At 32.2% G+C, this 27,734-nt stretch overlaps 1 protein-coding gene across 1 annotated transcript; it reads left to right on the plus strand.

Moving 5' to 3' along the window:
* Nucleotides 1-1,399: 1,399 nt before the first annotated feature.
* On the plus strand, nt 1,400-6,981 carry LOC132717477 (uncharacterized). The gene is made up of 2 exons (XM_060700951.1): nt 1,400-1,495; nt 5,247-6,981. Exon 2 carries the CDS (start codon nt 5,251-5,253, stop codon nt 6,979-6,981), a length of 1,731 nt encoding a protein of 576 aa, XP_060556934.1. The 5' UTR covers nt 1,400-1,495; nt 5,247-5,250.
* Nucleotides 6,982-27,734: the final 20,753 nt, after the last annotated feature.

Genomic DNA, 27,734 nt, shown 5'->3' on the forward strand with positions numbered 1-27,734 from the left:
AGCAAAAATAGTTCAAGAAAATAATTCCAAAATCTTAAAACAAATAGAGACCACTTTTAACGATAGAACAAATATTTTATGGACATCTTCTTACTCAATCAAAGAAATTAACAACACAAAACAAGCTGATAATCTTTTCGTGGAAGTAAAACGAGTGGTTGAAATGATAGAAGACTGCAAGAAGGAGATTGCATATTTAAACCAGTGTCACAGTTTCAATCCTAATGAAATAATATCAATTGTGCTAGTAACAGTAACATCATTTGGTACATTTGTAAACATAATCATCGAAACATAATGTACAAAATTGACGTTTAGACGTTTTTTCCAAGGGAGATATCTGTGTGAGAACGTCGAAGGATAATCACAGGTGCTGGATAACAGGAATGACTCTTCTTACTCCTGATCGTCTTATCATCGCTGACTACTATAACCATGCTGTCAAGATGGTGGATACTTACAATGAAACTATAACATATCGACTAGATTAAGACGAACAGCCATACGGTGTCACCTAAGTAACTAGCACTAAACTACGCTGGGCTAACAAAATTCAGTTTATAACGAATTAAAACAGCAGCACATTATGAAGTTGGATGGAAACTGTCACGGTATAAGCTGTTACGGCAGGACATTTATCATATCATTCTGGAATCCATCAGAACTCAAGCTACTTGATTTAAACTGCATTGTGTTGAAAACATTTAAAAATGAAATAACATTTAGTGATCCATTTCATATAACAGCTGTAAGCAGTTCATTTTATGTTTCTGACAGGAACATGAATAAAAGGGTAAAAGCAAACTTGTATGGAGAGGTCATTGGTAGTTATGGTGACATGTGTGTACCTAACGGAATAGCACTGTCAGATGATTATTCTTTGTTTGTGTGTGACGGGATGCACAGTGTAATAAAAGAGATGTTCGGAAACTGCTCTACTGGTAAGGTTGTGTTGAATAATCTTGAGAGTCAAGAGGCTGTATGTTGGTGTATGGAAACACGTTAGCTGTACTACAGTTGTAAAGCTAGTGAAGACAAGGACGACAACTTCCTTCATATCTACAAAACGTCATAAACGTTAAAAAATGAGTTTGCATGGACCGTGACCCTGAATACTATCAAAGCGTGATGTAACCGTGTATTACATTTGTATCTGATTGAAAATATTGTTATCAAGGAAGTAATTTTGCAAATGTCTTTTAAATTATGAAATAAGCATTAGATTCTTTAGATCTCGCTTAGTTTTTATATGTTCATATTAAACCTGCGATAGACTATATTGTAATTAATAATAATGGAATGCAACAATCGATAAAATGTAAGACAAAATTTGTCTTGGTATAATTTAAATAGATATGTAACCCAATCTGATAACACTTAAAACGAGATCTCGTGACAGGTACGATAACAGGAAGTTTATTGTGTTGTTTAGGACGATATTTAACACAATAATTTTATTTGAAACCAAAACTTCATCGGATTTATAATAAACGAGGTAATGGTTTTGATAAAAAAAACTTTTTATTAATTAAAAAATAAATTGTTATAATAATACATAACTGAATTTATGATTACTGTTTACATGTACATGTAGATCCATAAAATTCAAACACGTATTAAGTCAGCCATTTTGATTCGGATACTAAGCATTTGGAATTTATTGGATGAGCTTAAAGAGGTTTGTGAAAATCGTCATTTTGATGTAAATGTTGTTAATCATTTGACCGGTAAAGTGTCTGGTATTTTAACTGATGCAGCTGTAAGTTGTGATCTTATAAAGAAAAACGTTAATCATAGGAAGTCTAAGAAAAACAATAAGATTTGGTTTGATAGTGATTGTAAAAATGCTCGTATTCAATATATGAATTATAAAAACATGTATAGCAGGAACCCTACTGCAGAGAATAAAGATAGTTTAGTTTGTAGTAGCCGACAGTATAAAAAAGAAGTTAAGAAAAAGTTTAGAGCATATCAGAAAAGCATTGTTGATAAAATTAAAGGTTTAAAAAATAAAGATCCTAGATCTTATTGGTGTCTATTGAACAAATATTCAGGTGAGCGGAAGGAAGTTATTAACAAAGTAACAACTGAGGCTTTTTTTGATCATTTTAGTAAATTGAATGAGGTTGACACTCAAGTTGACCTTGATGACTTTGATATAACTAATGTCTCGTCAAATAACTCTAATTTAGATAAACCATTTACTATATTAGAAATACGTAAAGCTATTATTTCACTGAAAAACAATAAAGCATCATCTTCCTTTGATCATGTATTGAATGAATATCTGAAGAATGTACCCGACAGCATGTTTGATGTGTTTTGTTATTTGTTTAATATTATTTTAGATTCTGGAATTTTTCCTGAAGTTTGGAGTAAAGGGATTATTTTACCAATATACAAAAACAAGGGTAACATAGACGACCCAGATAATTATAGGGGAATTACTATACTTAGTTGTTTTGGGAAACTTTTCACAAATGTTCTTAACTCTAGACTCAATAATTTTTTAGAAAGTAATAATATTCTCTGTGAAGAACAAGCTGGATTTAGGAAAAAGTATAGCACTACTGATCATATATTTTCTCTGAAAACTTTGATTGATTTATATCTGTCTAAAGGTAAAAAGTTATATTGTTCTTTTATTGATTATAGAAAGGCTTTTGATAGCATAAATAGAACTGCACTTTGGCAGAAATTAATTAGCAATAATGTTGATGGTAAATGTATAAAGATCATTTATAACATGTCTTTACAAGCTAAATCTTGTGTTAAAATTAATTCTTTTAGTCATATGTCGGAATTTTTTACAAGTCATACAGGCGTTCGTCAGGGTGAAAATTTATCTCCCATATTGTTTTCTTTATTTTTAAATGATTTAAACTATTTCCTGTCACAACATTTTAATGGTCTGGATCTACTATCAAACATTGTAAATGATACCCTGAGTGATTCTGATGTTGAAATGTATTTTAAATTGTATATTCTTTTATATGCTGATGACACTGTTATATTTGCTGAGTCTGCTGAAGAACTGCAAAAAGCACTAGATGCAATGTAAAATTATTGTCAATTATGGCATTTACAAGTTAATCCTAGTAAAACTAAAATTGTTGTTTTTTGTAAAAGTAAAAGAGGTTTATGTAATATTCCAGCCTTTAGTTTTGAAGGTAATTTGCTAGAAATTGTTGATGATTTTTCATATCTGGGTGTTAAGTTCTCTTATAATGGTAAATTTGCTAAAACAAAGAATCATTTATTAGAACAGGCAAGGAAGGCTATGTTTTCAATTATAGTTAAGGCTAGAAAATTGGATTTGCCTATCAGTATGCAAATTCATTTATTTGATAGCATGGTAGCACCTATATTGTTATATGGTAGCGAAGTATGGGGGATTGAAAATGTGAATATCATCGATAGATTTCAATTAAAATTTTATAAACTCATATTAAATTTGAAACAAAGTACTCCAAATTGTATGCTTTATGGAGATTTAGGGATATTACCTTTATCTGTTCATATAAAAAGTAGAGTTTTGTGCTTTTGGAATAAGATTTTAAGTAGCAAACAAGAATCAATAAGCCACATATTGTATGATATGTCACTCTTTGTATTGTAGAAATGTGTTGAAACTCCCATGGATGAATAGTGTTTGTAAATTATTAGATTCACTGGGTTTATCAAATTTTTGGATTAATAATATTGCCACTTCTCTTCCATTGTTTAAGAAAATTGTTACAAATAGACTAAAAGATCAGTTCATTCAAAATTGGCATAGTGAAATGTCACAATCAAGTAAATGTCTGAATTATAGAATGTACAAAAGTGAATTCAGATTTGAAAAGTATTTAGATATTTTACCATCTCATTTAGCTTTGGTACTATTGCGCTTTAGATGTATGAACCATAAAATGCCTATTGAGTCTGGTAGATTTTGTAATATATCAAGAGAATTAAGAGTGTGTAATTTATGCAATAATAGCTCACTTGGTGATGAATATCATTATTTATTTAATTGTCAATTCTTTAATACTGATAGAAAAAAATATATTACTAGAGAGTATAGTACTAATGTTAATTCAATCAAGTTTTCTATGTTAATGAATAGCACAGATAGGAGTATATTGTTAAAACTTGCAGTATTCTGTAAAAAAATTATTTCAGCATTTAAGTAACTGATAACTAAGCTTATTTTCATAATGTAACATTTTTATTTTTGATTTATATTTGCCATGTAATACATCAGCATATTTCGTGGATATCTCTTTATATGTCATACTATATGTATATATTATTGTATATGTGACTGATGCCTCTATGAGGCCCAGCATTTTCAATAAACTGTTCAAACTGTTTGAATAACTCAATAAATCACTAAAAATAGATGATCATTAAAATTTAAATTCCTATTTCATGTTAAGTTTATGAAAATACCAAATGAAAATTAGTTATTGTTTTGAAGATTAATTTCAATGTTGTTAAGGCATGAAAGGTCAAAATCAAGGTCGTTGCTTTAAAAGTCAAGTGATACATTTTAATAATAAGTTTACTTAGTAAATTTAACATTTTTTCCTTTGTTAATTTTACATAAATTTTTAGTTAACAGTTTTTCAAATATTTTTCGAATGATCTGTTAATATAGGCTCAAAATGATGTCTTAAAAAAAAGGTTTACAAAATTACAAAGTTATTTTCTAAATAATGCATTTTACCATTCTATTAATATTTCTTTCATGTTTCAATTAAAAAAAATGCATGAATTTATAAAACGACTAATTTTGATGAGAAATTTGAGCGTTCTATATGCATGTAATTAACATTTACTTCCTTTAAAAATACCGTTTTTTAATACATGTTTTTGAATGCGAGTTGATATTTTTTGCTCTATACAAGTATGAAATCATGCCTAAGATGTGTGTTTAATTGCTTAAAGAAAATTTGTCTTTGGCTCAAAATTGTGGATCATTTAGTTTCAGAAGAAAATAAGGCTTTCTTCTTAAATATTGTAGCTGGAAAAATTCCTTTTGTATGTTTAAAGAACCAAAAAGATAATACAGGGGGAGCTGACGTAATTTTTAACTGATTCCGAGCTGAAATTATTCTAAGTAATGATGTTGAAGTGACATTTATTCTTAGTACATCGTTTCTAAATTTAATAGAAATTTCTTTATGGACAATTATTAAATGTTTGACTTCTTCTTTTAAGTTAATCTGCTAGAAATAAACCTTTTAATATTTTTCTTAAAGGGCAATGGCTGTCCCAGGGAGGAAAGTCAGTGATGGCCATCTTACAGTTTTCTGCCAGCCCTGTGACAGAGATGGGGAAAGATTGGCTGCACATGGCTACTGCAAAGATTGTTGTGAACATTTATGTGAATCCTGCTTTAAACATCACATGAGACATACTCTTTCCCGAGATCACATTTTAGTAGACAAAACCAACATGCCACAGACATTACAACCTTCTTCAACTTTTCATTATCAACAGCATGATGACTTTACAAAACCGTGTCATAAGCACAAAAGGGAAGTCATAAACTTTTACTGTCAAGACCACAATGAACTACTCTGCAGTGTCTGTGTCACTCATGGACACCACCAACATTCTTCTTGCAAAGTCAGCTATATACCCGATATCTCTGAAAATGTCATTGACGGCAAAGAGTACTTAGAAATGTTGAAAACAATGGATTCAATGTCTGAGCAATTCCGTAAAATACAAGACCGTATGTACAGATTAACCGTTAAAGCTAACAAGACATTGGCAAATGTATTAGAAGACATAAAGTTGTTCCGGAAAGAAATCAATCAGAAATTAGATGAACTTGAAAAACAAGCTGCAGTTGAAGTAAATGTCTTTCAAGATGAAAATTTAAAAATACTTAAAGAAGTTGAGACAGCTTGTAACGACAGAACAAGAGATCTGTGGACATCCTGTAATTCAATGAAACGACTTAACTCTTCAAAACAAGCAGAAAAGCTCTTTATGGAAGTTAAAAGTGCTGAGAAAATGATAGAAGACTGCGAGAAAAGGCTCGTAGAGTTAGCCAAATTTAAAGTAAATGGCTACAGCTTTACACCTAATGAAACAATATCAAAGTTGTTAACATCAGAAAAATCTTTGGGTATATTAGTACAAAAAACAATGCATGATGAAAGTACAACTAATGCTTCTATGATATTTGAAAAGGAACTATCTTACCATGAAGATATCTGTGTGAAGACAGCGAAAGATACAAAAAGGTGCTGGATAACTGGAATGATTGTTCTTACTCCTAATACTCTTGTTATCACCGATAAATATAACATGACTGTAAAGTTGATCAATACATGCAGTCGATATGTGACTGATCGACTACAGCTAGATTGTGGGCCTTATGATATCACCTCGGTGACTAGTACTGAACTGGGTGCCACACTTCCTAGTAGTCACAAAATTCAGTTTATAGCAATCTCTTCAAACAAACTAAAACAACAGCACACGATAAAGGTTGATGGAAACTGTTGGGGTATAAGCTGTTACCAAGATAAACTTGTTGTATCATTCTGTGACCCTGCAAAACTCCAGATCCTGGACATGGATGGTATTGTTTTGGAAACATTTGAAGATCAAAATTTCAGAAATCCTCTGTATGTCGAGGCTATCAGTAGTTCAATCTTTATTTCTGACACAAACAAGAAAAGAGTGACAAGGATAAACTGGTATGGGCAGGTGATTGGTAGCTACGGTGATATGAATGAACCTAGAGGAATATTACTGTCAGATGATGGTACTGTCTTTGTGTGTGACCGAGAGAAACAGGTTGTAAAAGAGATATTAGGAGACTGTTCTGCAGGAAAGGTCATCATGAAGGATATAAGTAGTCTACAGGCTGTATGTTGGTGTAGTACAACAATGAAGCTTTACTACAGCAGTGAAGATGGAGTAGATAGGGACAAAAACAACTTCATTTTTACATCTATCAACTGTAATAGACAATAAACAATTCGCAAGAACCATAAGACTACATGTAGACTACATTGTTGTTTGAAATGTGCGTTTTTTTAAATTTTGAATGTAAATACAGGATGTGAAGTCGGCAAACACTGTGCGGATACATGTGGTTAATTTTAGAGTTAAACAAGAACAAAATTGTTTCAAAAAACGCCCGGATTTCGGAGAACACAGGTTGTGGATACATAAGGTTTTTTTACTATTACAAATAGAAAGAAAAAATTGGTTCCAGACTTTTTGTTCGGATAAGGATTTTTGTTATGTTGATGTAACTCTTTGTGACTCTTTTTGCTCAAAATTGTATAATTATATATTTATTTGACAACATATTTACATAGATGGATTTTCTTTACTTATATAGTATTTAGTTTTGTCTGAGATGTGTTTGGGAGTCTGTTTTCTTTTCTTTGAATGAAACCAGGAGTACTTTATAAATTAGAATGTTATTGAAATGAAAACAGTACATGTAAATTGCAAAATAAAAAAAAATGGTTTTCTGTTTCCAGACTGACTAATATAGAGGATTTTGAACAATATTGGTTATATTTGATAGTTTTATTAGATGCAGGACCTACTTGCTGAGTGGTTAAGGTCACTGACCTTGAATCTCTAGCCCTCTTTGCTGTAGTTCAAGTGCTACGAGTGACTAGTTTATTGTTAAATTTTATAAAGCTATCCAGACAGCTTATAGAAGAATTATGGTTCTACGCTGTTCGCCACTCTTGACTGACATAAAGCATGTTGGGGCACCTGATCTCTTCCTCAACCAGTAAAGCTGGAAAGTCACCATTTGACCTTAACAGTGTTGGTTTTGACTTAAAACCAAGCAAAAAATATCAGATGATGTTTTGATTATAAGCCATTTAAGTTTTGTCTAAAATTTAAATGGTAATGAATGCCATACCATTTTTAACCAGGTTTTGATAATAAATTACAAGGAAGAAAAGATGCATCTTGTCATTTTACTGTGTTATGGTTACCCTGTTAATGTTTTGTTTAAAACCTTTAATGTTCTTTGGCATTAAAAAGTAATGTAATCATAAATGTTAATTTATTTTCCACCAGGAGTTGCTCACCCAATTAGGAACAATGTAAGATCTATGAATTTGGTGTACTAGTATATGATTCATAGGGTCAGCATATATATTTAAGCGACAATCGTATACTATGTTAGAATTTAGTTTATACTTGATTAGAACCTGGTTTTGAAATTAAGTTTTGAAAAAATGTTAAAAAAATCCTTGTATTATTACTATTTTTGTTTTGCTTGTGTGGCGATTCCTATTTGGAGATATACTTGGTAAAACCCTCTAGTAATCAACATAATATTAACAGTTTTTATTTGCCAGATGTAACCCACTTTTACAGCTTAAGTTTACATCAAAATGGGGAAAAAAACATAATCTATTTAACACTGCTAATGTTTCAGCCCATGAGATCAGATATGATTAACTTCTGATTAACTTAAACTCAATCCTACAAAAAGGTATTTTATTTCTCTGAAAAATCTTAACTTCACGTCCAGATGATTAAAAAAACCCATTATCTCAGTATTTATATTTGTATGGGTTCTACTGCGTTTGTTTGTAAAGAATATCTGTTTTCTTCATTTAAACTTTATGTCTTGAAAACTAGTCATTATGTTTGTTTCATAAATCAGAATAAAAGACGATAAGATATAAAGTTAAAAAAGAATTTAAGACAATTTTATGAATTTTCTTATTATGTATACTGTACCACTGTTGTTGATTTTTCCAAAGTTGTCATAGAAATTGAGTGTATCTGTACAAGTTAAATCAACATATTTTACGTTTGTCATATTCATATATTGATGTCCATTATTTCAAGTATTATAATGTCTTTTATGATTTATAATTTTTCTATCCATGTATGGAATATGTGGTATTGTTTGAGATTAAATTTCCGATCTACCTACGTATAAAACATGTTGTTTTGTTTAAATTGAAAACCCATGAAATAGGTGGTTTTGATTATTTTTTAACTTTCTACCTTACCAATTTAATTGTTTAAGATAAATTTTCCTATCTACCTATATTATACTTTGCCCTTTTTTAGTTTAAAGTTCCTATCAGTCCATGAAATACTTGGCCTTTTTCCTACCTAAGTCTTGTTTGAGTTTTAACTTCCTATATGCACAAATATTGTACTGAGTAGTGGAATATATGTTATTTAATCATCTGGTTGAACAATAATGTTTGCTGTTCTCCTGGAAATATTTTAACATAAACTCAAAGAGCTGAATTTTGTTTTTATGTTTTGAACTTATTTTATGATTTAGATCATAAAAGAACTAAGCATGAACTGATCTTTTAAACCCTTAGCTAACTAATTAAGACAATTACTCAAGCGTTATACATTCAATAGGTCAATTCCTTAAACAAGTATGAAATAAACCTATTGATACATTTCAATTCAAACATTTTTTTATAAGAGCCCTTTTTTCTATCAGTAAATTATGTGTTGCTCTATAGTTTATTTGTTGATGACTATGTGAAAGTTACTGAGTTAATGTTTGCTTGAAAAATTGTTATAGTAAGTTTTATGACTTTAGAAATATCTAGAAATTGTTTGAATTTTTTTAATTCTGTTAGAAATGATATTGGTAGTATTAAATCTTGTAGAGGTTTTGTTATCCACTTTTAATTATTGTGAAATATGAATATTTTGTCTATCCTTTATTAAAGATATGTGAACTTTCTGCACTGACTTGTTTAAAAAGTAGGTGCTGATAAAATATATTAACAATAAAGTCATCTATATCTCTTTATCATAATTGTTGTTTTAATTTGATCTTGTGTTTTGATTATAAGGTTATCCGAAGAATCACATTTCATTAGACCTATTTTTGCCAAGGAAACACGGAAACACCTTACCATGAATAATTCTGATGTAAAAAGTAGACGTTCTTGTGTTTCTTCTCAGCCTGATCGTCTTAGCATCTTTACAGGAAATCAGTTAATTTAAGACATATCAAAATGCTTGATGAAAAGACAATTATCAGTCGATATGCTCCGGTTCCCAAAGGGCTGCACATGTCTATTGCAAGAATTGTTGTGAACACTAATGTAAAACCTGTTACAAACAACTCACGAGACATACCCTTTCCCGACAACACATACTGCTAGGTAAAAACAACATTCCCTCTTCTACTGCTCAACAGCGCGATGATCTTGCACAGCATTGTCCAAAACACAAAAAATAAGGTCATCAAGTATTATTGCCGATCCATGATGAAATACTTTGCAGTGTTTGTGTGACTCAAGGACATCAAAAATGAGCTATTTACCATACATTTTGAAAATATTATTGAAGGGAAAGAGTACCGTGAAATCTTGAAAACCATAGGTACAATTTCTAATCAATTTCGTAATAATTATATACAAATGTACAAGAGCGTACGTATAGATTTTCTGTACAATTTAACCGCACCTTGAAAAAATGTAATAAAAGATACCAAGATACTTCGGAAAGAAATTAATCAAAGATTAGATGAACTTAAACAAAGAGCTATTGATGAAGCAAAAGTAGTTCAAGAAAATAATTCCAAAATCTTCAAACAAATAGAGACCACTAACTGTAGAACAAAGATTTTATGGACATCATCAAAGAAATTAACAACACAAAACAAGCAGATAATCTTTACTTGGAAGTAAAACGAGCAGTTAAAATGATAGAAGACTGCAAGAAAGAGCTTGCATATTTGTCACATTTTCAGTCCAAATGAAATAATATCTACGGTGCTAACAATAGTAACATCATTTGGTACATTTGTACACATAACCATCAAAACAGAATGTTTTACATTGAAGTCTAGGCAATTTTCTTAGGAGGGAGATATCTGTAGGAAAACGTTGGAAGATAATTAAAGGTGCTGGATAATAGGATTGCTCTCCATATTACAGATCGTCTTATCATTACTGTCTCCAACCATGTAGTAAAATGGCGGATACTTACAGTCAAACTGTAACTGATCGACAACAAATAGATGAACAGCCTTACGGTGTCACCCCAGTAACGAGCACTGAACTAGCTGTCACACTACGCTGGGCTAACAAAATTCTGTTTATAACAATCTCATCCTACGAATTAAATCAGCAGCACATTATGAAATAGATAAATACAGAAGTTGGGTGAAAACTGTCACGGTATATGCTGCTACGACAGTAAACTTATCATATCATTCTGGAATCTATCAGAACTCAAGCCAGTTGATTTAATTTGCACTGTATTGAAATCATTTAGAAATAAAATTTCATTAAATGATCCATAACAGCTATCAGCAGTTCATTTTATGATTCTGGCAGGAACATGAATAAATTGGTAAAAAAAAATGGTATGGAGAGGTCATTGGTAGTTATGGTGACATGGGTGTACCTTAAGGAATAGCACTATGAGATGATGATTCTTTGTTTGTGTGTGACGGGATGCACAGTGTAATAGGTGAGATATTCGGAAACTACTTTACTGGAAAAGTTGTGTTGAAGGATCTTAAGAGTCAAGAGGCTATATGTTGGTGTGGGGAAACACGGACGCTGTACTACAGTTGTAAAACTAGTAAAGACAATAACAATTTCCTTCATATCTACAAAATGTCATGAACGTTAATTAATGAGTTTGCATGGACCGCGACACTGAATACTATAAACGTGTGGTATAACTGTATTTGCTGTATGAAAATATTGTTTTCTTTGCTCTTGGATGAATTGTCTTTATCTCTTTTCAGCACTTACCAAGGAACATTATCTCTAATTGTTTCTCAAATTGCATTATACAGTAGAATCATGATAACATAATTTTGAAACTTATTCTGTCTTAAACTTCAGCAAACGTGCTTCCTAATTTCTTATCTTTTGTTATACGTAAATAATCTCAAATTAGTTTAAAGTCAAGAATAATAGCAAGCCATTTACAAAAAAGTAAAATCGGTGTTATTTGAATAAGTGGTCGATTTCAATATTATTAATAATGTATATAGTCATTGAATAAATTATTAGTCCAGACAAGAATAAAAAATATGGTGTGGATAATCATGTGTTTACATTTATAGTTAAATAAAAGTGACCTGTAATGTTCTTTCTTGCTTTGAAGTACATGTGCACTTATATGCAGTATAGTGGCTATATAGATCAAAGAACTAATTTTGCTTGCTTTTTCATTATAAAATCACATTAGACTCCATTAGATTTCGCTTAACTTTTATATGTTCATATTCTTTATTTACTTTTAAATTTGCAATAGACTACTGTACCTTTATCAAAATGGTATACATCTATCGTTATAATGTAAGATAATATTTTATCCAGTGCCCATCCTGATAAAAAGTAGCCAAATTCACTATTTACGACACTTAAAACGAGATCTCGTTACATGTACGATAAAGTGTTGGATAGGAATTACACAATCATTTTATATGAGGATTTATTATATACAAGGTAATTGTTTTGATACAAAATTTGTTAAAATTGTTATTTAATCACGCAGAGTTATAATTATTATTACAATTTACATGTTCATGTAGGTCATTTAAATGTAGCAATAGTAAAGAAAACCTAATTAAATCTGCAATTTTGCTTTGGTTACTAAGCATTTGGTTTAACCCACTAAATAGGATAGATAATCATTTAGTTAGTTAGTTAGTTAGTTAGTTTTAGTTAGTTAGTTAGTTAGTAAGTTAGTTAGTTAGTTATTAGTTAGTTAGTTAGTTAGTTAATTAGTTAGTTAGTTGGTTAGTTTCAATGAAAATTAATTTTGTTAGATATTTTTAAACTGCACAAATTTAGAAATCTTCTCCTTTCGATGGGAAAATTGATCGTAATATATACATGTTTTAACCTTGACGTCTTTTAAAAATACCATTATGTAAAATTTTTTTTATAAATGAGAGTTAATATTTGTTTATACACGTATGAAATCATGCCTTAGATGGGTGTTTAATTGATTAAAGAAAAATTGAATTTGGCTCAAAATGACGGGTCATTTAGTTATAAAAGATAATTTGGGGTTCTTCTAAAATATTGTAGCCGGAGACATTCCTTTTGATTGTTTTAAGACCCAAAAAAGAATAAAAAGGGAATCTAGCGTAATTTTTAACTGTTTTCCGAGCTAAAACTATCCTTAGTCATGATGTAGAAGTTACGTTTCTTCTTAGTACATTGATTCTAAATTTAAGAGAAATTTCTTTATTCTACAATTATCTTTTTAGGCTTGACTTGTTTTTTAAAGTTAATCTGCAAGAAAATAGAACCTTTTAATATTTTTCTTTTAGGGCAATGTCTGTTCCAGGAAAGAATGTCAGTGATGACAATTTTACAGTTTTTTGCCAGCCCTGTGACAGACATGAGCAAAGGTTGGCTGCACATGGCTACTGCAAGAATTGTTGTGAACATTTATGTGCATCATGCTACAAACATCACAAGAGACATACTCTTTCCCGAGACCACATTTTAGTAGACAAAACTAACATGCCACAGACAATTCAATTGTCTTCAACTTTTCATTATCAACAGCATGAAGACTTTACAAAACCGTGTCATAAGCACAAACGGGAAGTCATAAACTTTTACTGTCAAAACCATAATGAACTACTCTGCAGTGTCTGTGTCACTCATGCACACCAACATTCTCCTTGCAAAGTCAGCTATATACCCGATATCTCTGAAAATGTCATTGACGGGAAAGAGTACATAGAACTGTTGAAAAAAATGGATTCAATGTCTGAGCAATTCTGTAAAATACAAGACCGTATGTATAGATCAACCGTAAAAGCTAACAAGACATTGAGTAATGCATTAGAAGACATAAAGTTGTTCCGGAAAGAAATCAATAAAAGATTAGATGAACTTGAAAAACAAGCTGTAGTTGAAGTAAATGTCTATCAAGATGAAAATCGTAAGATGCTTAAAGAAGTTGAGACAGCATGTAACGACAAAACAGGAGATTTGTGGACATCGTGTGATTCAATGAAGCGACTTAACGGTTCGAAACAAGCAGAAAAGCTTTTTGTGGAAGTAAAAAGTGCTGAGAGAATGATAGAAGACTGTGAAAAAAGGCTCGTAGAGTTAGCCAAATTTAAAGTAAATGGTTACAGCTTTACACCTAATGAAACAATATCAAAGTTGTTAACATCAGAAAAATCTTTGGCTATATTAGTACCCAAAACAATGCATGATGAAAGTACAACTAAAGATTCTAAGGTATTTGAAAAGGAACTTTATTACCATGGAGATATCTGTGTGAAGACATCGAAGGATAAGGCAATGTGCTGGGTAACTGGAATGGCTCTTTTAACTCCTAATATTCTTGTTATCACCGATTACCTTAACATGACTGTAAAGTTGGTTGATACACGCAGTCAATATGTGATTGATCGACTACATCTAGATTGTGGACCTTATGATATCACTTCGGTGACTAGTACTGAACTGGTTGCCACGCTTCCTAGAAGCAACACAGTTCAGTTTCTGGCGATCTCTTCAGACAAACTAAAACAAAAGAACACTGTTAAAGTGGATGGACACTGTTGGGGTGTAAGCTGTTACCTAGATAAACTTGTTGTATCATTCTATAACCCTGCAAAACTCCAGATCCTGGACATGGATGGTATTGTTTTGCAAACATTTCGAGATCAAAATGATTTCGGAAATCCGTTGTATGTCGAGGCTATCAGTAGTTCAATCTATGTTTCTGACACAAACAAGAAAAGAGTGACAAGGATAAACTGGTGTGGGCAGGTGATTGGTAGCTACGATGATATGAATGAAGCTAGAGGACTGTCACTGTCAGATGATGGTACTATCTTTGTGTGTGACCGGGGGAGAAAAGTTATAGAAGAGATATCAGGAGACTGTTTTCAAGGAAAAGTGGTGCTGCAGGATCTGAAATATCCACAGGCTGTATGTTGGTGTAGTGAAACAAGTAAGCTATACTACAGCAGTGGAGATGGAAATGACAGGGACAAAAACGCCCTTCATGTCTATCAACTGTTAAAGCCAATGCAGTGAAAACTGTGAAAACCGGACCCTCTGAAAACCGGACGATTTTAAAAGTCCCGTATTTTCTCCTTATAAGTTCATTGAAAAAAATCCTCTGAATACCGGAACCTCTGAATTCCGAAAATCGGACAATTTTCTATGGCTACTGATGCTGAACACGATAAAATAATCCGCTGAAAACCGGACATATGCTTTAAAAGAACCATAAGACTACATGTTAAAGATTGGTTTTCAGTCATGAAATAAGCGTGTACCATAATATTGAGATCCTAGCACTTTTAATGAAATTTCCGTATCTTTATCAAAATGATATCATAAGAAAGTTTATCAAAACATACTCTTACACACAAATCGAAGCGTATTAAAATGCTATTTTGGGAAATGCTTATAGTTAAACTGTCTTTAGAAAGATATGGTTGAAATTATTTTTTAAGCTTGTCCATACATATAGATTAAGTGTTGGCTAGCTTTATTAGATTTTTTGTTGTTGTACAGTTGGATTCAAACTACAACATATTATATAATTATTACTTAATATTCCATAATATTACTCAAGAAGAACAGCATATATAATCTTCATGAATATTTTTCAAGAAATAAGAGTTTAAACTTTAACTTGGATTTCTGTTTACTTTAAAAATTAATGTTGATATTAATTGTATTGATATGTTGTATCCTTATCCATACAGGGGTAAATTATTGTTTTCTTAATTGCTTTAAATTAATGAACAAATATATTACCTTCTTTAGGAAATCTATCCTCAGTTTTGTCTAAAAGTATAATATCTTTCTAATGGTAGGGACAATTAAGTTATTATTCAATTGTTTTGATATTAACTTAATCAACTTTCGCTTCAACAATTCATATGACAAAGGCTCTTGTGACAATATCAGCATTTCTGTTTCATTTTCTTTATTGACAAAACAGATAAAATAAGCGAATATTTGTATGTAGTGTGGATATGAATAGGTTTGCATTGAGAGGGTGAAAAGATTTCGGTCAATCATTGATTTTTGTGAAACGAAATGTTTAAGTCTTTAATGTAATATAGATAGATTACAAAAGCAAAACAATAAAAGTGAATTATTTAAAAGAAAATGAGCAAAAACTGTAAAGATTAAATAATAATTTGGATATGAAAAACAAAACACAAAATAATAACCACTGATAATGAAAATTATGCTATAACGTTATTTTTCCCAAATGTATTAAAATCCTAAACACATAACCGATAGTGATGTTTTTTCTTTATATTTCTTGGACAAATTCAAAAAAACGAGAGAGTAAAGCACGGTTATCACCTCAAGTGACCAATAAGGTAACAATGAAGGAATGAAGTTTTAAATACTGTCAGATTTTTCTAGTACTAATCCTTTTGCAATGAATACATCATCCTGTAACATGCAGTATTCCCAATAATTATATACAAATTGATATCAGTTGATTTTAATAAACATTTAAATCCAATGAGGCCCTTGAAAACATCATATTTTTACAATGTTTATTTAAATTTCTGTAATACAGTAGAACTTCTATGAGTCGAACTTCGATTAGTCGATTTTCTCGATGTGTCGAATAAAAATGAAAGTCCCGACTTTCCCCCCTATATATTCCTTATAAAAACCTATTTATGAGTCGAAATTTTATGTGTCGAATTTTTCGATGTGTCGAGGTTTTTTCGTGGTCCGTATAAAGTAAATCTAGTGCAATTTACCACAAATAAGTCGAAGTCGTTGGATTGTTTTGACACCTTTGACCTCGAGACATTTTTCACACCTTATCTGGCTGCGAAGACGATTTCCAATCAACTTGTGTGATAGGTGTTAATAACACAGCCGTGTGTTCAAACAGCCTTTGTTTGCGATAAAATGTGTGATAAAATGCTTTAATCGTAACTTTTTTAATTGCCGTAGTGGTATTTGAAAGTAAACAGTAAGAACTACTTCACTGCTTTCATTTGAAAACATCCTTGACCCGGTGTCGCGTGAGAATAACACGCGAAATATTTACTATATGCTGGTTTAGTTATCGCCCTTTCGTATTCATACGCCTTTTGTAACTCTTTGGGTAGTCGTGAAAAACGTAATTTGACATGCTATATTTATCATTGTAAAATTTAAAGACAAGATTAATGATGGAAAAACATGAAATATGTTTCGTTATAGAGCTTATAATTAGGACTAGTCACGGGTCGAAATTTTGTCATGGAATTGAGAGCGATTCATGAGTCGAAGTCCCGATGTGGTGAAGTTTTTACACAAGTCCCTTCAACTTCGACTTACCGAAGTTCTACTGTAGTTGTTTGAAAGACCACGAGATGGTGACTGCCTATGTGTGAATGTTAGATCGTAATACGTAGCATAATTTTAATTAGATTGAGTTTTCATTGTCGTGAAATGGTTTGCTAATAACATTAATACTTTTGAAACTAAAACCGATTAGATATTTGATTAATTGTGATTTAAATAAAGAATGTGCTTTTCCTCGAACAGCAAGCAATAATGTTTCCTCATTATAGATTTTAGCAACAACCACAGTTTAATTCTGCTGTCAGATAAATTGAGTGATGCCCCGCTCCGTACAAATTGATATAAAGGGCTTAACATCTCTTGAATTAAATCAAGCATCGCCAATATACTATAACTTACTTCTCAAGTTGAACATTTTTGAACATATGTCTAGCAAGTGATTGTTGTTTACCGGAAGTTATCGCATTAAGATTGCATTATTCTTGAATACCTCATGTTGTTCATTGTGAGAAGTGTCCTGGTGTTATTTGTCATTAGAATTTTATTTTTTCCCTGCTACGAACTGACAAATTATACAAAAATGATAAAGAAAATGATTAACATATCTGTGGATAAAAACTCTTTTTTTTCAACAAGAGAAAGCCTAATAAAATGTTTTTCACATTTTCAGTATATGTGCAGTGTGAGTGTGTCTTTAAGATATTTTAAACGCAGTTATTTCATAAAATATACTCGAATATAAAACAATTAGGTCGGAGGTGAAGCAGGGTCACATGATTCTCAAGTTATTGAGCACAAACAACTGTCGTCTTCAAGTTTAAATTTTCATTTTGGTTAATGAAATATCTTATCTTGTTCGAGTTTAAACTGTAAATTAACCCTTGAGGAACGTGATCTTATTTGAGTTAGTTATGGTTCAATGTTGTTTAGGCATGAGAGGTCAAAATCAAAGTCATTACTTTAAAAGCTTTGCCCAATGACACATTTTAATAATTAGTTAGTAAATTAACAGTTTTCATTGTGTTTCTTTTATATATATTTAGATAACATTTATGTATATTATGTAAGTTCGAAATGTTGTGTTTAAAAAAATGGTTGAAAAAATTCTTCCTAAGTAGTGCATTTTACCATTCTAGAATTTTTGATTTAAATTGTTACAATATTTTTGTGCACACATTTATAAAACTAACCATTTTGAAAAAGAAAATAAAGCGATCTATATAATTAACGTTTACGTCGTTTAAAATAACGCTCTTTAACATTTATTTTTGAATGCGAGTTAATATTTTTTCTTTATATACAAGTATAAAATCATGCCTAAGATGGATGTTTAATTGCTGAAAGAAACAGATGGCTTTCTTCTAAAATACTGTAGCTGGAGAAATCCTTTTAAATGTTAAAATACCCTAAAAGAGAATACACAGGGAAGCTGTCTTAATTTTTTACTGATCCAGAGCTGAAAATTATTATTTTTAATGATGTAGAAATTATTTGTAATGATGTAGAAGTGATGTTTATTCTTAGTACATTGATACTAAAATTAATATGAATTTCTACCATGATCCTTCGAAGTTTCTTCTTATAAGTTAACCTGCCAGAAAATAATACCTTTTAATATTGGCTGTCCCAGGGAGGAAAGTCAGTGATGACAATTTTACAGTTTTCTGCCAGCCCTGTGACAGAGATGGGGAAAAATTGGCTGCACGTGGCTGCTGCAAGAATTGTTGTGAACATTTATGTGAAACTTGCTATAAACATCACATGAAACATACTCTTTCCCGAGATCACAACTTAGTAGACAAATCCAACATGCCACAGACAATACAACCGTCTTCAAATTACTAGTATCAACAGCATGATGAATTGACAAAACCTTGTCTGAGCACAAAAGGGAAGTCATCAAGTTTTACTGCCATGACCATAAAACACTGCTCTGCAGTGTCTGTGTAACTCAAGGGCACCAACCTACTTCTTGCAAAGTCAACTATATATCTGATATTTCTGAAAATGTCAATGACGGCAAAAAGTACAAAGAAATGTTGAAAACAATGGATTCAATGTCTGAGCAATTCCGTAAATACAAGACCGTATGTACAGATTAACCGTTAAAACTAACAAGACATTGGCAAATGTATTAAAAGACATAAAGTTGTTGCGAACAGAAGTCAATCAGAGATTAGATGAACATGAAAAACAAGCTGCAGTTGAAGTAAATGTTTTCCAAGATGAAAAGCTTAAGATACTAAAATACGTTGAGACAGCTTGTAATGACAGGACAATAGATCTGTGGACATCCTGTAACTCAATGAAACGACTTAACTCTTCAAAACAATCAGAAAAGCTCTTTCTGGAAGTAAAAAGTGCTGAGAGAATGATAGAAGACCGTGAGAAAAGGCTCGCAGAGTTAGCCAAATATAAATTAGATTGTTTCAGCTTTACACCTAATGAAACAATATCAAAGTTGTTAACATCAGAAAAATCTTTGGGTATATTAGTACAAAAAACAATGCATGATGAAAGTTCAACTTAAGCTTCTATGATATTTGAAAAGAAATTATCTTTCCATGGAAATATTTGTGTGAAGACAGCGAAAGATAAACAAAGGTGCTGGATAACTGGAATGATTGTTCTTACCCTGATATTCTTGTTATCACCGATAGAAAAAATATGACTGTAATGATGATTGATACATGTAGTCAATCTGTGACTGATCGAATACAGCTAGATTGTGGACCTTATGCTATCACCCCAGTGTCTAGTACTGAATTCGCTGTAACACTTCCTATCAATGACAAAATAGAGTTTATAGCAATCTCTTCAAACAAACTAAAACAACAGCACACGATAAAGGTTGATGGAAACTGTTGGGGCATAAGCTGTTACCAAGATGAACTTGTTGTATCATTCTGTGACCCTGCAAAACTCCAGATGGTATTGTTTTGGAAACATTTGAAGATCAAAATTTCAGAAATCCTCTGTATGTCGAGGCTGTCAGTAGTTCAATCGATATGTCTGACAATGACATGAAAAGAGTAACAAGGATAAACTGGTATGGGCAGGTGATTGGTAGCTACGGTGATATGGATGAACCAAGAGGAATATTACTGTCAGATGATGGTACTGTCTTTGTGTGTGACCGAGAGAGGAATGTTGAAGAAAAGATATTAGGAGACTGTTCTGCAGGAAAGGTCATGCTGAAGTATCTAAAAGGTCCACAGGCTATGTGCTGGTGTAGTACAACAAAGAAGCTATACTACAGCAGTGGAGTTGGAGATGACAGGGACAAAAACTTCATTTACATCGATCAACTGTTATAGACAATAAACAATTTGCAAGAACCATTAGACTACATGTAGAATTTTGTAGACTACATTGTTGTTTGAAATGAGCGATGTTTTTTTTTTAATTTTGAATAAAAATACAGGATGTGAAGTCGGCAAACTCTGTTTGGATCCAGGTGGTTAATTAGAACAAATTGAAAGAAACGTCCTTATTTCGGAGTAGACAGGCTGTGGATGCAAACTTTGGTTTACTATTACAAATACGGTAGAACGAATAAAATTGGTACCGGACTTTTTGTTAGGATTCCGGATTAAAAGGGTTCGGATTAGCAAGGCTCCACTGTATAACTTCATTGTTTTTTTTTTAAATTAATCTACTCAAATGCTATCTTCTGCTGTCAATAATTATTTGATTAAATCGTTTATAACGTCATATGAGTATATGTCTTATACAATGTTAGATTGAAGGTCGTAAAATTTATACCAAAATAAATTAAATACTTACTTGTCGAAACTTTTCGGATTATATTCACTTTTGAGAAATACTCGTAATTAAGGAATGTGTGATCAAAAGTAACGCTTCTGTCTATGACGATTTAGATAACTTATAACAGATAAAATAATAAGCAGTAACTTATACGATTTCAGAGTATAATGACAAAAATTCTAAATGCTCAATGACATTAGTAAATTATATATATACATTGCATGCAGCGTTACAAAGTGATGGACACGATACTAGATAAATAGCCTTTAGAAAGGTTTGGTGCACCATTAACCGGTTTAAACTCCCTAGTAGTCATTATTATGCTGCTGACCGTTCCAAGGCGGCGCCCCAATGTGTTTTCCTCAGATGTTTCGTCTATGTTATTTTATTACTGTTTTGGTGACCAACTTTAGCTTGTGTCTCTTGTTGTTTCTCGTCTACGGTATCTTCCCCTTTGTTCCTAGTTTTTATTTATTTTATTTTTAACAAAAACCCCCCCCATTCCCCGTCAACATGTCATTCAATGTCTCCCCTTTCCCTGTGGCCTTTTGACTTTAATGGGCCTAAATTTAAATCATTTATTTGTTTTTGTTTAGTTCCTTAATCAATTACTAATTAATTTATTCTTTAATGTAGTGGTTTCCTGCCCGTGCTCTGCCTTATGCCCTGTAAAATATTTTCTTTGGGGTCCTCCTGGGCTCCTTGCCGCTGGCGCTTGTTGCTGGGTCGGGTGGGGGCTTGCGTTCATTGAACGCCGCCTTTCCTTGTCGATCTTGTTTTATCATATTTTGATAAAATTGAAAAACTTTTGTCTGCTGATTTAAAAAATACATAATATACATGTACATTAAAATAAAGCATAATTTAAAAAAGTAAAATACCGTACTTAACACCCAAAATTTGACTTTGAAATTGACAAAAAGATGATGTACCAGCAAAAATAACTTGTTAACCCTCCTACATGCGGCCCAAAATTCATTTTACCCGATTAAAAAAACTTTGGGCAAAAATGAATTTGTTTTATTACTAAATGCAAAAAAAAAAAATGCATAAAAATTTTTTCTTATGAAAAAGCTGGAAAAAAATTTTCTTAAAATGAAGCTGGGGTTATTTAAATTTCATAAAAAAAAACCTAAGTTTTTTTATGTGTTTGTTTTTTCAAAAATTTTTTTTAATTTGGTTTTTTACAATTAAATATTAATCTTGTTTGCCCATTTTTTTAAACTAAGTCAGCAAAAAGTCAAAATTTTTAGGGTTTATTTAAAACTAAATAATGGGAAGTTTAAAAAGGGTTTTTTAAAAAAAATGGCCCCCTTTTTAAAAAGCCCTGGTGCCCCTTTTCCCCTTTTTAAAAACTTTGGGGTTTACTTTTTTGATTTTCAATTTACCCCCTCAACGAAATGTTTTGGGATTAAAGCTTTTATTTGTAGATTCCTCTTGGGGGTAGAAACAAAAAAAAAAAACCAAAATTAATACATTTATTTTAGGGAAAGAAAAGGGTAAATTTTTTGGGTAGAACCAAGACCATTGGTAAAAATGGCTGCGTTAAACAGTCGGGTTTTTCCAAAATTTTTTGGGGGGCAAAAAACTTTAGTAACAAATTTTGTTTCCAGATTTTTATACCCTTCCCCAAAAAGCAAAGGGGGGCAAGTGCCGGGGTGTTCCCCAGGCTGTTTAAAAAAAAGGGGGTTTCCCCGTACCCTTCCAAAAATTTTTTCCAAGGGGGGGGGTTGTATATTTTTTTGGTCCTTTGGGGATCAGGGGATCATTGATGCCAGAAATATTAAGAGGTTGGGGGAAAATTGGGGGTACCGCTTCCAGGCCCGTGGGTTTTGGGGGCGTTTAGGGGGTGTTGCACACTTTTTAAATTTTCCCTCAATGTAAAGACTCACTCAAACCGAGTCTGCAATTCTTTAATGTAATTTTGTTGTGATTAATGCTTCCGAGAAATCGCACTTTGTTTTTCCAAAGATTTTTAGTTAACACTTTACCAAGGACCATTATCGTCATTTTTTTCCTCAAATTGCATTTACAGTAGAATCATGAATAAATAAACTTTTTGAAACTTATTCTGTCTTCAACGTCAGCAAAACGTGCTTGCCTAATTTCTTATCTTTTTTTCCTAATAGCGTAATATAAAAGTCACGATAATAGCGAAGTCATTTTACAAAAAAAAAAAAAAAAAAAAAAAAAAAAAGACAAATCGGTGTTTATATCTGAATAAGTGGTCCGATTTCAATTTTATTATTTTATGCCCCCACTTCAAAGAAGAGGGGGTATATTTTTTGCACTTTTTCGGTTCCCCTCGGTCCGTTGGCCCTCGGTCCCCCTAACCCCAAATTTGGGTTTTTTTGAGTGATAACTAAAGAAAGTTTTTGGGGGCCCAGGGGAAATTTTTAAAATTAGTTAAAGGGTTTATTGTCATGACCAGCAGATTAACCCCCATTGATTTTTGGGAAAATTTTTAAGGGGTTTTTTAAAAAAGGGCAATGTTTACATTTTACCTTGGGGAAGTTTTAAAAAAAAAAGGTTTTTTTTTGATCAAAAAACAAAAAAAACCCCCTTTTGGGCTAGGAAAATTCAAACTTGGGAAATTTTGAATTTTTTCAAAGAAACCCGCCCGATGACCCCTAAATTTATTTTGGGGTTTAAGGGGTTTAAAGGTTTTTTAAAGGGCACCCTTGACCTTGTAAAGTTTTAAAAAAAAAACCCCCGGGTTTTCCCCATCAATAACTAAAGAACGCTTTTTTAGGGCCTAGGAACTTCAAAAACTTGGTATGGGTGATTGGCTCATGACCAGGAGATGACCCCTTATTGAAATTTTGGGGTCAAGGGGTTTTTCAAAGGTGGTCACATTGACCTTGTAGGTAAAAAAAAAAAACGGTTTCCCGATCAATAACTAAAATTTTAACGCTTAGTGCCTAGGGAACTTCAAACTTGGCATGGTGATTGCTCATGACGCAAGAGATGACCCATATTGATTTTGGGGTCAAAAAGGTCAAGGTCACATCACGCTTGTAGGTAAAAAACGGTTTCCGATCAAATAACTAAAAGAATGCTTAGGCGTAGGAAACTTCAAAACTGTGGTAGGTGATTGCTCATGACCAGCAGTGACCCCCCCCAATTTGATTTTGGGGTCAAGGGGTCAAAGGTCAGGGTCACATTGAACGCTTGTAGGTAAAAAATGGTTTCGCGATCAATAACTTTAAAAGAACGATTAGGCCCTATGAACTCTCAAAACTTTGGTAATGGTGATTGGTCATGACCCAAAGCAGATGAAATCCTATTGATTTTGGGGTCAAGGGGTCTAAGGCAGGGTCAGCATTGACTTTGTAGGTAAAAACGGTCTCCAATCAATAACTAAAGAAAACGCTTAGGCCTAGGAACTTCAAACTTTGGTAAATGATGATTGGTCCATGACCAAGCAGATGACCCCTATTGATTTAGGGGTCAAAATGTCAGGGTCACATTGACTGGGTAAGGTGAAAACAGTTTCCAAATTCAATAAACTTAAGAAGCTAGGGCCTAGGAACTTCAAACTTAGTATTGGGATGGTCATGACCAGCATGATTGTTCATGACTCCTATTGACCTTTTTGGGGTCAAGGGGTCAAAGGTCAATGTCAACATTGACCTTGGTAAGAAAAAACGGTTTCCGATCAATAATAAAGAACGCTTAGGTCTAGGAACTTCAAACTTGGTAAATGTTGGTGATTAGGTCATGACCAGCAGAATGACCCCCCTATTGATTTTTGGGGTCAAGGGGTCCAAAGGTTAAGGTCCACAATTGACTGTGTGAGGTAAAAACGGTTTCCGATCAATAACTAAAGAGAACGCTTAGGCCTAGGAACTTCAAACTTGGTATGGTGATTGCTCATGAAACCAAAGGAGATGACCCTATTGATTTTTGGGGTCAAGGGGTCAAAGGTCAAGGTCACATTGACCTTGTAGGTAAAAACGGTTTCCGATCAATAACTAAAAATAACGCTTAGGCCTGGAACTTCAAACTTGGCATGGTGATTGCTTCTCATGGACCAGGAAGATACCCCTATTGATTTTTGGGGTCAAAGGTCAAGGGTCACATTCACCTTGTAGGTAAAAACGCGGTTTCCGATCAATAACTAAAGAATGCTTAGGCGTAAAGGAAACTTCAAACTTGGTATGGTGATTGCTCATGACCAAGCAGATGACCCCCCCAATTGATTTTGGGGTCAAGGGGTCAAAAGGTCAAGGTCACATTGACCTTGTAGGTAAAAATGGTTTCCGATCAATAAAACTAAAGAAACGCTTAGGCCTATGAACTTCAAAACTTGGTATGGTGATTGGTCATGACCAAGCAGATGACTCCTATTGATTTTGGGGTCTAAGGAGTCTAAGGTCAAGGTCACATTGACTTTGTTAGGTAAAAACGGTCTCCAACCAATAACTAAAGAACGCTTAGGCCTAGGAACTTCAAAACTTGGTATGATGAAATTGGTCCATGACCAGCAGATGACCCCTATCGATTTAGGGGTCAAATGTCAGGGTCACATTGAGCTTGTAGGTGAAAACAGTTTTTCCAATCAATAACTTAAGAAATGCTTAAGGACCTAGAAACTTCAAACTTGGTATGATGATTGGTCATGACCAGCAGATGAACCCTGTTGATTTTTGGGATCAAGGGTCAAAGGTCAAGGTCAGGTTGACCTTGTAGGTAAAAAAGGTTTCTGATCAATAACTAAAGAATACTTAGGCCTAGGAAACTTCAAACTTGGTATGAATGATTGGTCATGACCAGTAGATGACCCCTATTGGTTTTTGGGGTCAAGGGGTCATTGTCATATTGACCTTGTAACTTAATGACAGTTTGTGACCAATAACTCAACAACTCAAGTTGCCTGGTTGATATTTTTTATATTAAACTAAAAAAATGGCTTTTAGTATACACATTTGAAGGTCTTATGTAATATAACAAACTTGGCTGTCATTAATGAGCCCCTAACATTTGATGTTCATAAAATTTATGCATATATTATTTGTAAAGATTTGTAATAACTTAAATTGCTGCACAAAACCTATGGGGTCCACAATAATTATTAACCTTGTGACTAGTCATGACCTGTAGATACTAGATAACCCTTATTAAATTGTTTGTTCACTGGGTCAGAAGTCATGCATAATAGTCTGATCATATGACTAATTGGCTGCCGATAGGGGGCATACATGTTTTACAAACATATCTTGTTAATTATGTATATAGTCATTGAATAAATTATTAATCAAGGCTTGAATAATTAAAATGGTGTGGATAATCATGGTTAAATAAAAGTGACCTGTTTTTTCTTGCTTTGTGGTACATGTGCACTTATATTTAGTATGGTGGCTATAGGTCAAGGAACTAATTTTGCAAATGTCTTTTTCATTATAAAATCACGTTAGATTCTATAAGATCTCGCTTATTTTTGTATATGTTCATATGCTTTATTTACTTAATTTGCAATAGACTACTGTACCTTTATCATAATGGTATGCACCTATCGTTTAAATGTAAGACACTATTTGATGCATAACGCATCCTGATAAAACGTTGCCAAATTATCTCATTTACGACACTTAAAACGAGATCTCGTGACAAGTACGATAAAGTGTTGGATAGGACGATATTTATACAATAATTTTATTTGAGGATTTATACGTATATAATATACGAGGTAATGGTTTTGATACAAGACTTATTAATAATTGTTATAATCATGCAGAATTGTAATTATTATTTCAATTAACATGTACATGTATATCACTTAAATGTAACAATAGTAAAGAAAATCTAATTAAATCTGCAATTTTGCTTTGGTTAATAAGTATTTGGAATAACTCACTAAAAACAGATAATCATAAAAATTTAAGTTCTTATTTCATGATAAGTTTATAATGATACCAAATGAAATTTTGTTATTGTTTTGAAGATTTATTTCAATGTTGTTTAGGCATGAGAGGTCAAAAGCAAGGTCGTTGCTTTAAAAGTTAAGTGAAACATTTTAATAATAAGTTAGTAAATTCAACGTATTTATTGTTAATTTAAAATAAATTTTTTAGTTGACAGTTTTTCAATTTTCTTTTTCAAATGATATATTAATGTAAGCTCAAATGATGTCTTTAAAAATGGTTAAAAAAGTTATAAAGTTATTCTCTAAATTGTGCATTTTTACCGTTCTATAAATTTTTCTTTCATGTTTCAATCAACATTTTTTTTGCACGAATCTATAATCGACTAATTTTGACAAGAAATTTGAGCGTTCTATATGCATGTAATTAAACGTTACGTCTTTTAAAAAAAATACCTTTATTTAACACATGTTTTTGAATGAGAGTTGATATTTCTATGCTATATACAAGTATGAAATCATGCCTAAGATGGGCGTTTAATTGCTTAAAGAAAATTTGGCTTTGGCTCAAAATTGTAGATCATTTAGTTTCAGAAGATAATTGGGCTTTCTTCTTAAATATTATAGCTGGAAAAAATCCTTTTGTATGTTTTAATAACCAAAAAGAGAATACAGGGGGACGCTGACGTAATTTTAAATTGATTCCGAACTGAAATTATTCTAAGTAATGATTTAGAAGTGACGTTTATTCTTAGTACATCGTTTCTTAATTAAATAGAAATTTCTCCATTCAACAATTATTTTTTAATGTTTGACTTCTTCTTTTAAGTTAATCTGCTAGAACGAAA

This window comes from Ruditapes philippinarum, unplaced genomic scaffold, assembly GCF_026571515.1.
Source record: "Ruditapes philippinarum isolate M1 unplaced genomic scaffold, ASM2657151v2 ctg18359_1_1_1_1, whole genome shotgun sequence".
In the NCBI taxonomy this organism is placed as follows: Eukaryota; Metazoa; Mollusca; class Bivalvia; order Venerida; family Veneridae; genus Ruditapes; species Ruditapes philippinarum.

Coding starts and splice junctions, on each gene's coding strand:
- LOC132717477 (XM_060700951.1), top strand. CDS start 5,251: ATGGCTGTCCCAGGGAGGAAAGTCAGTGATGGCCATCTTACAGTTTTC.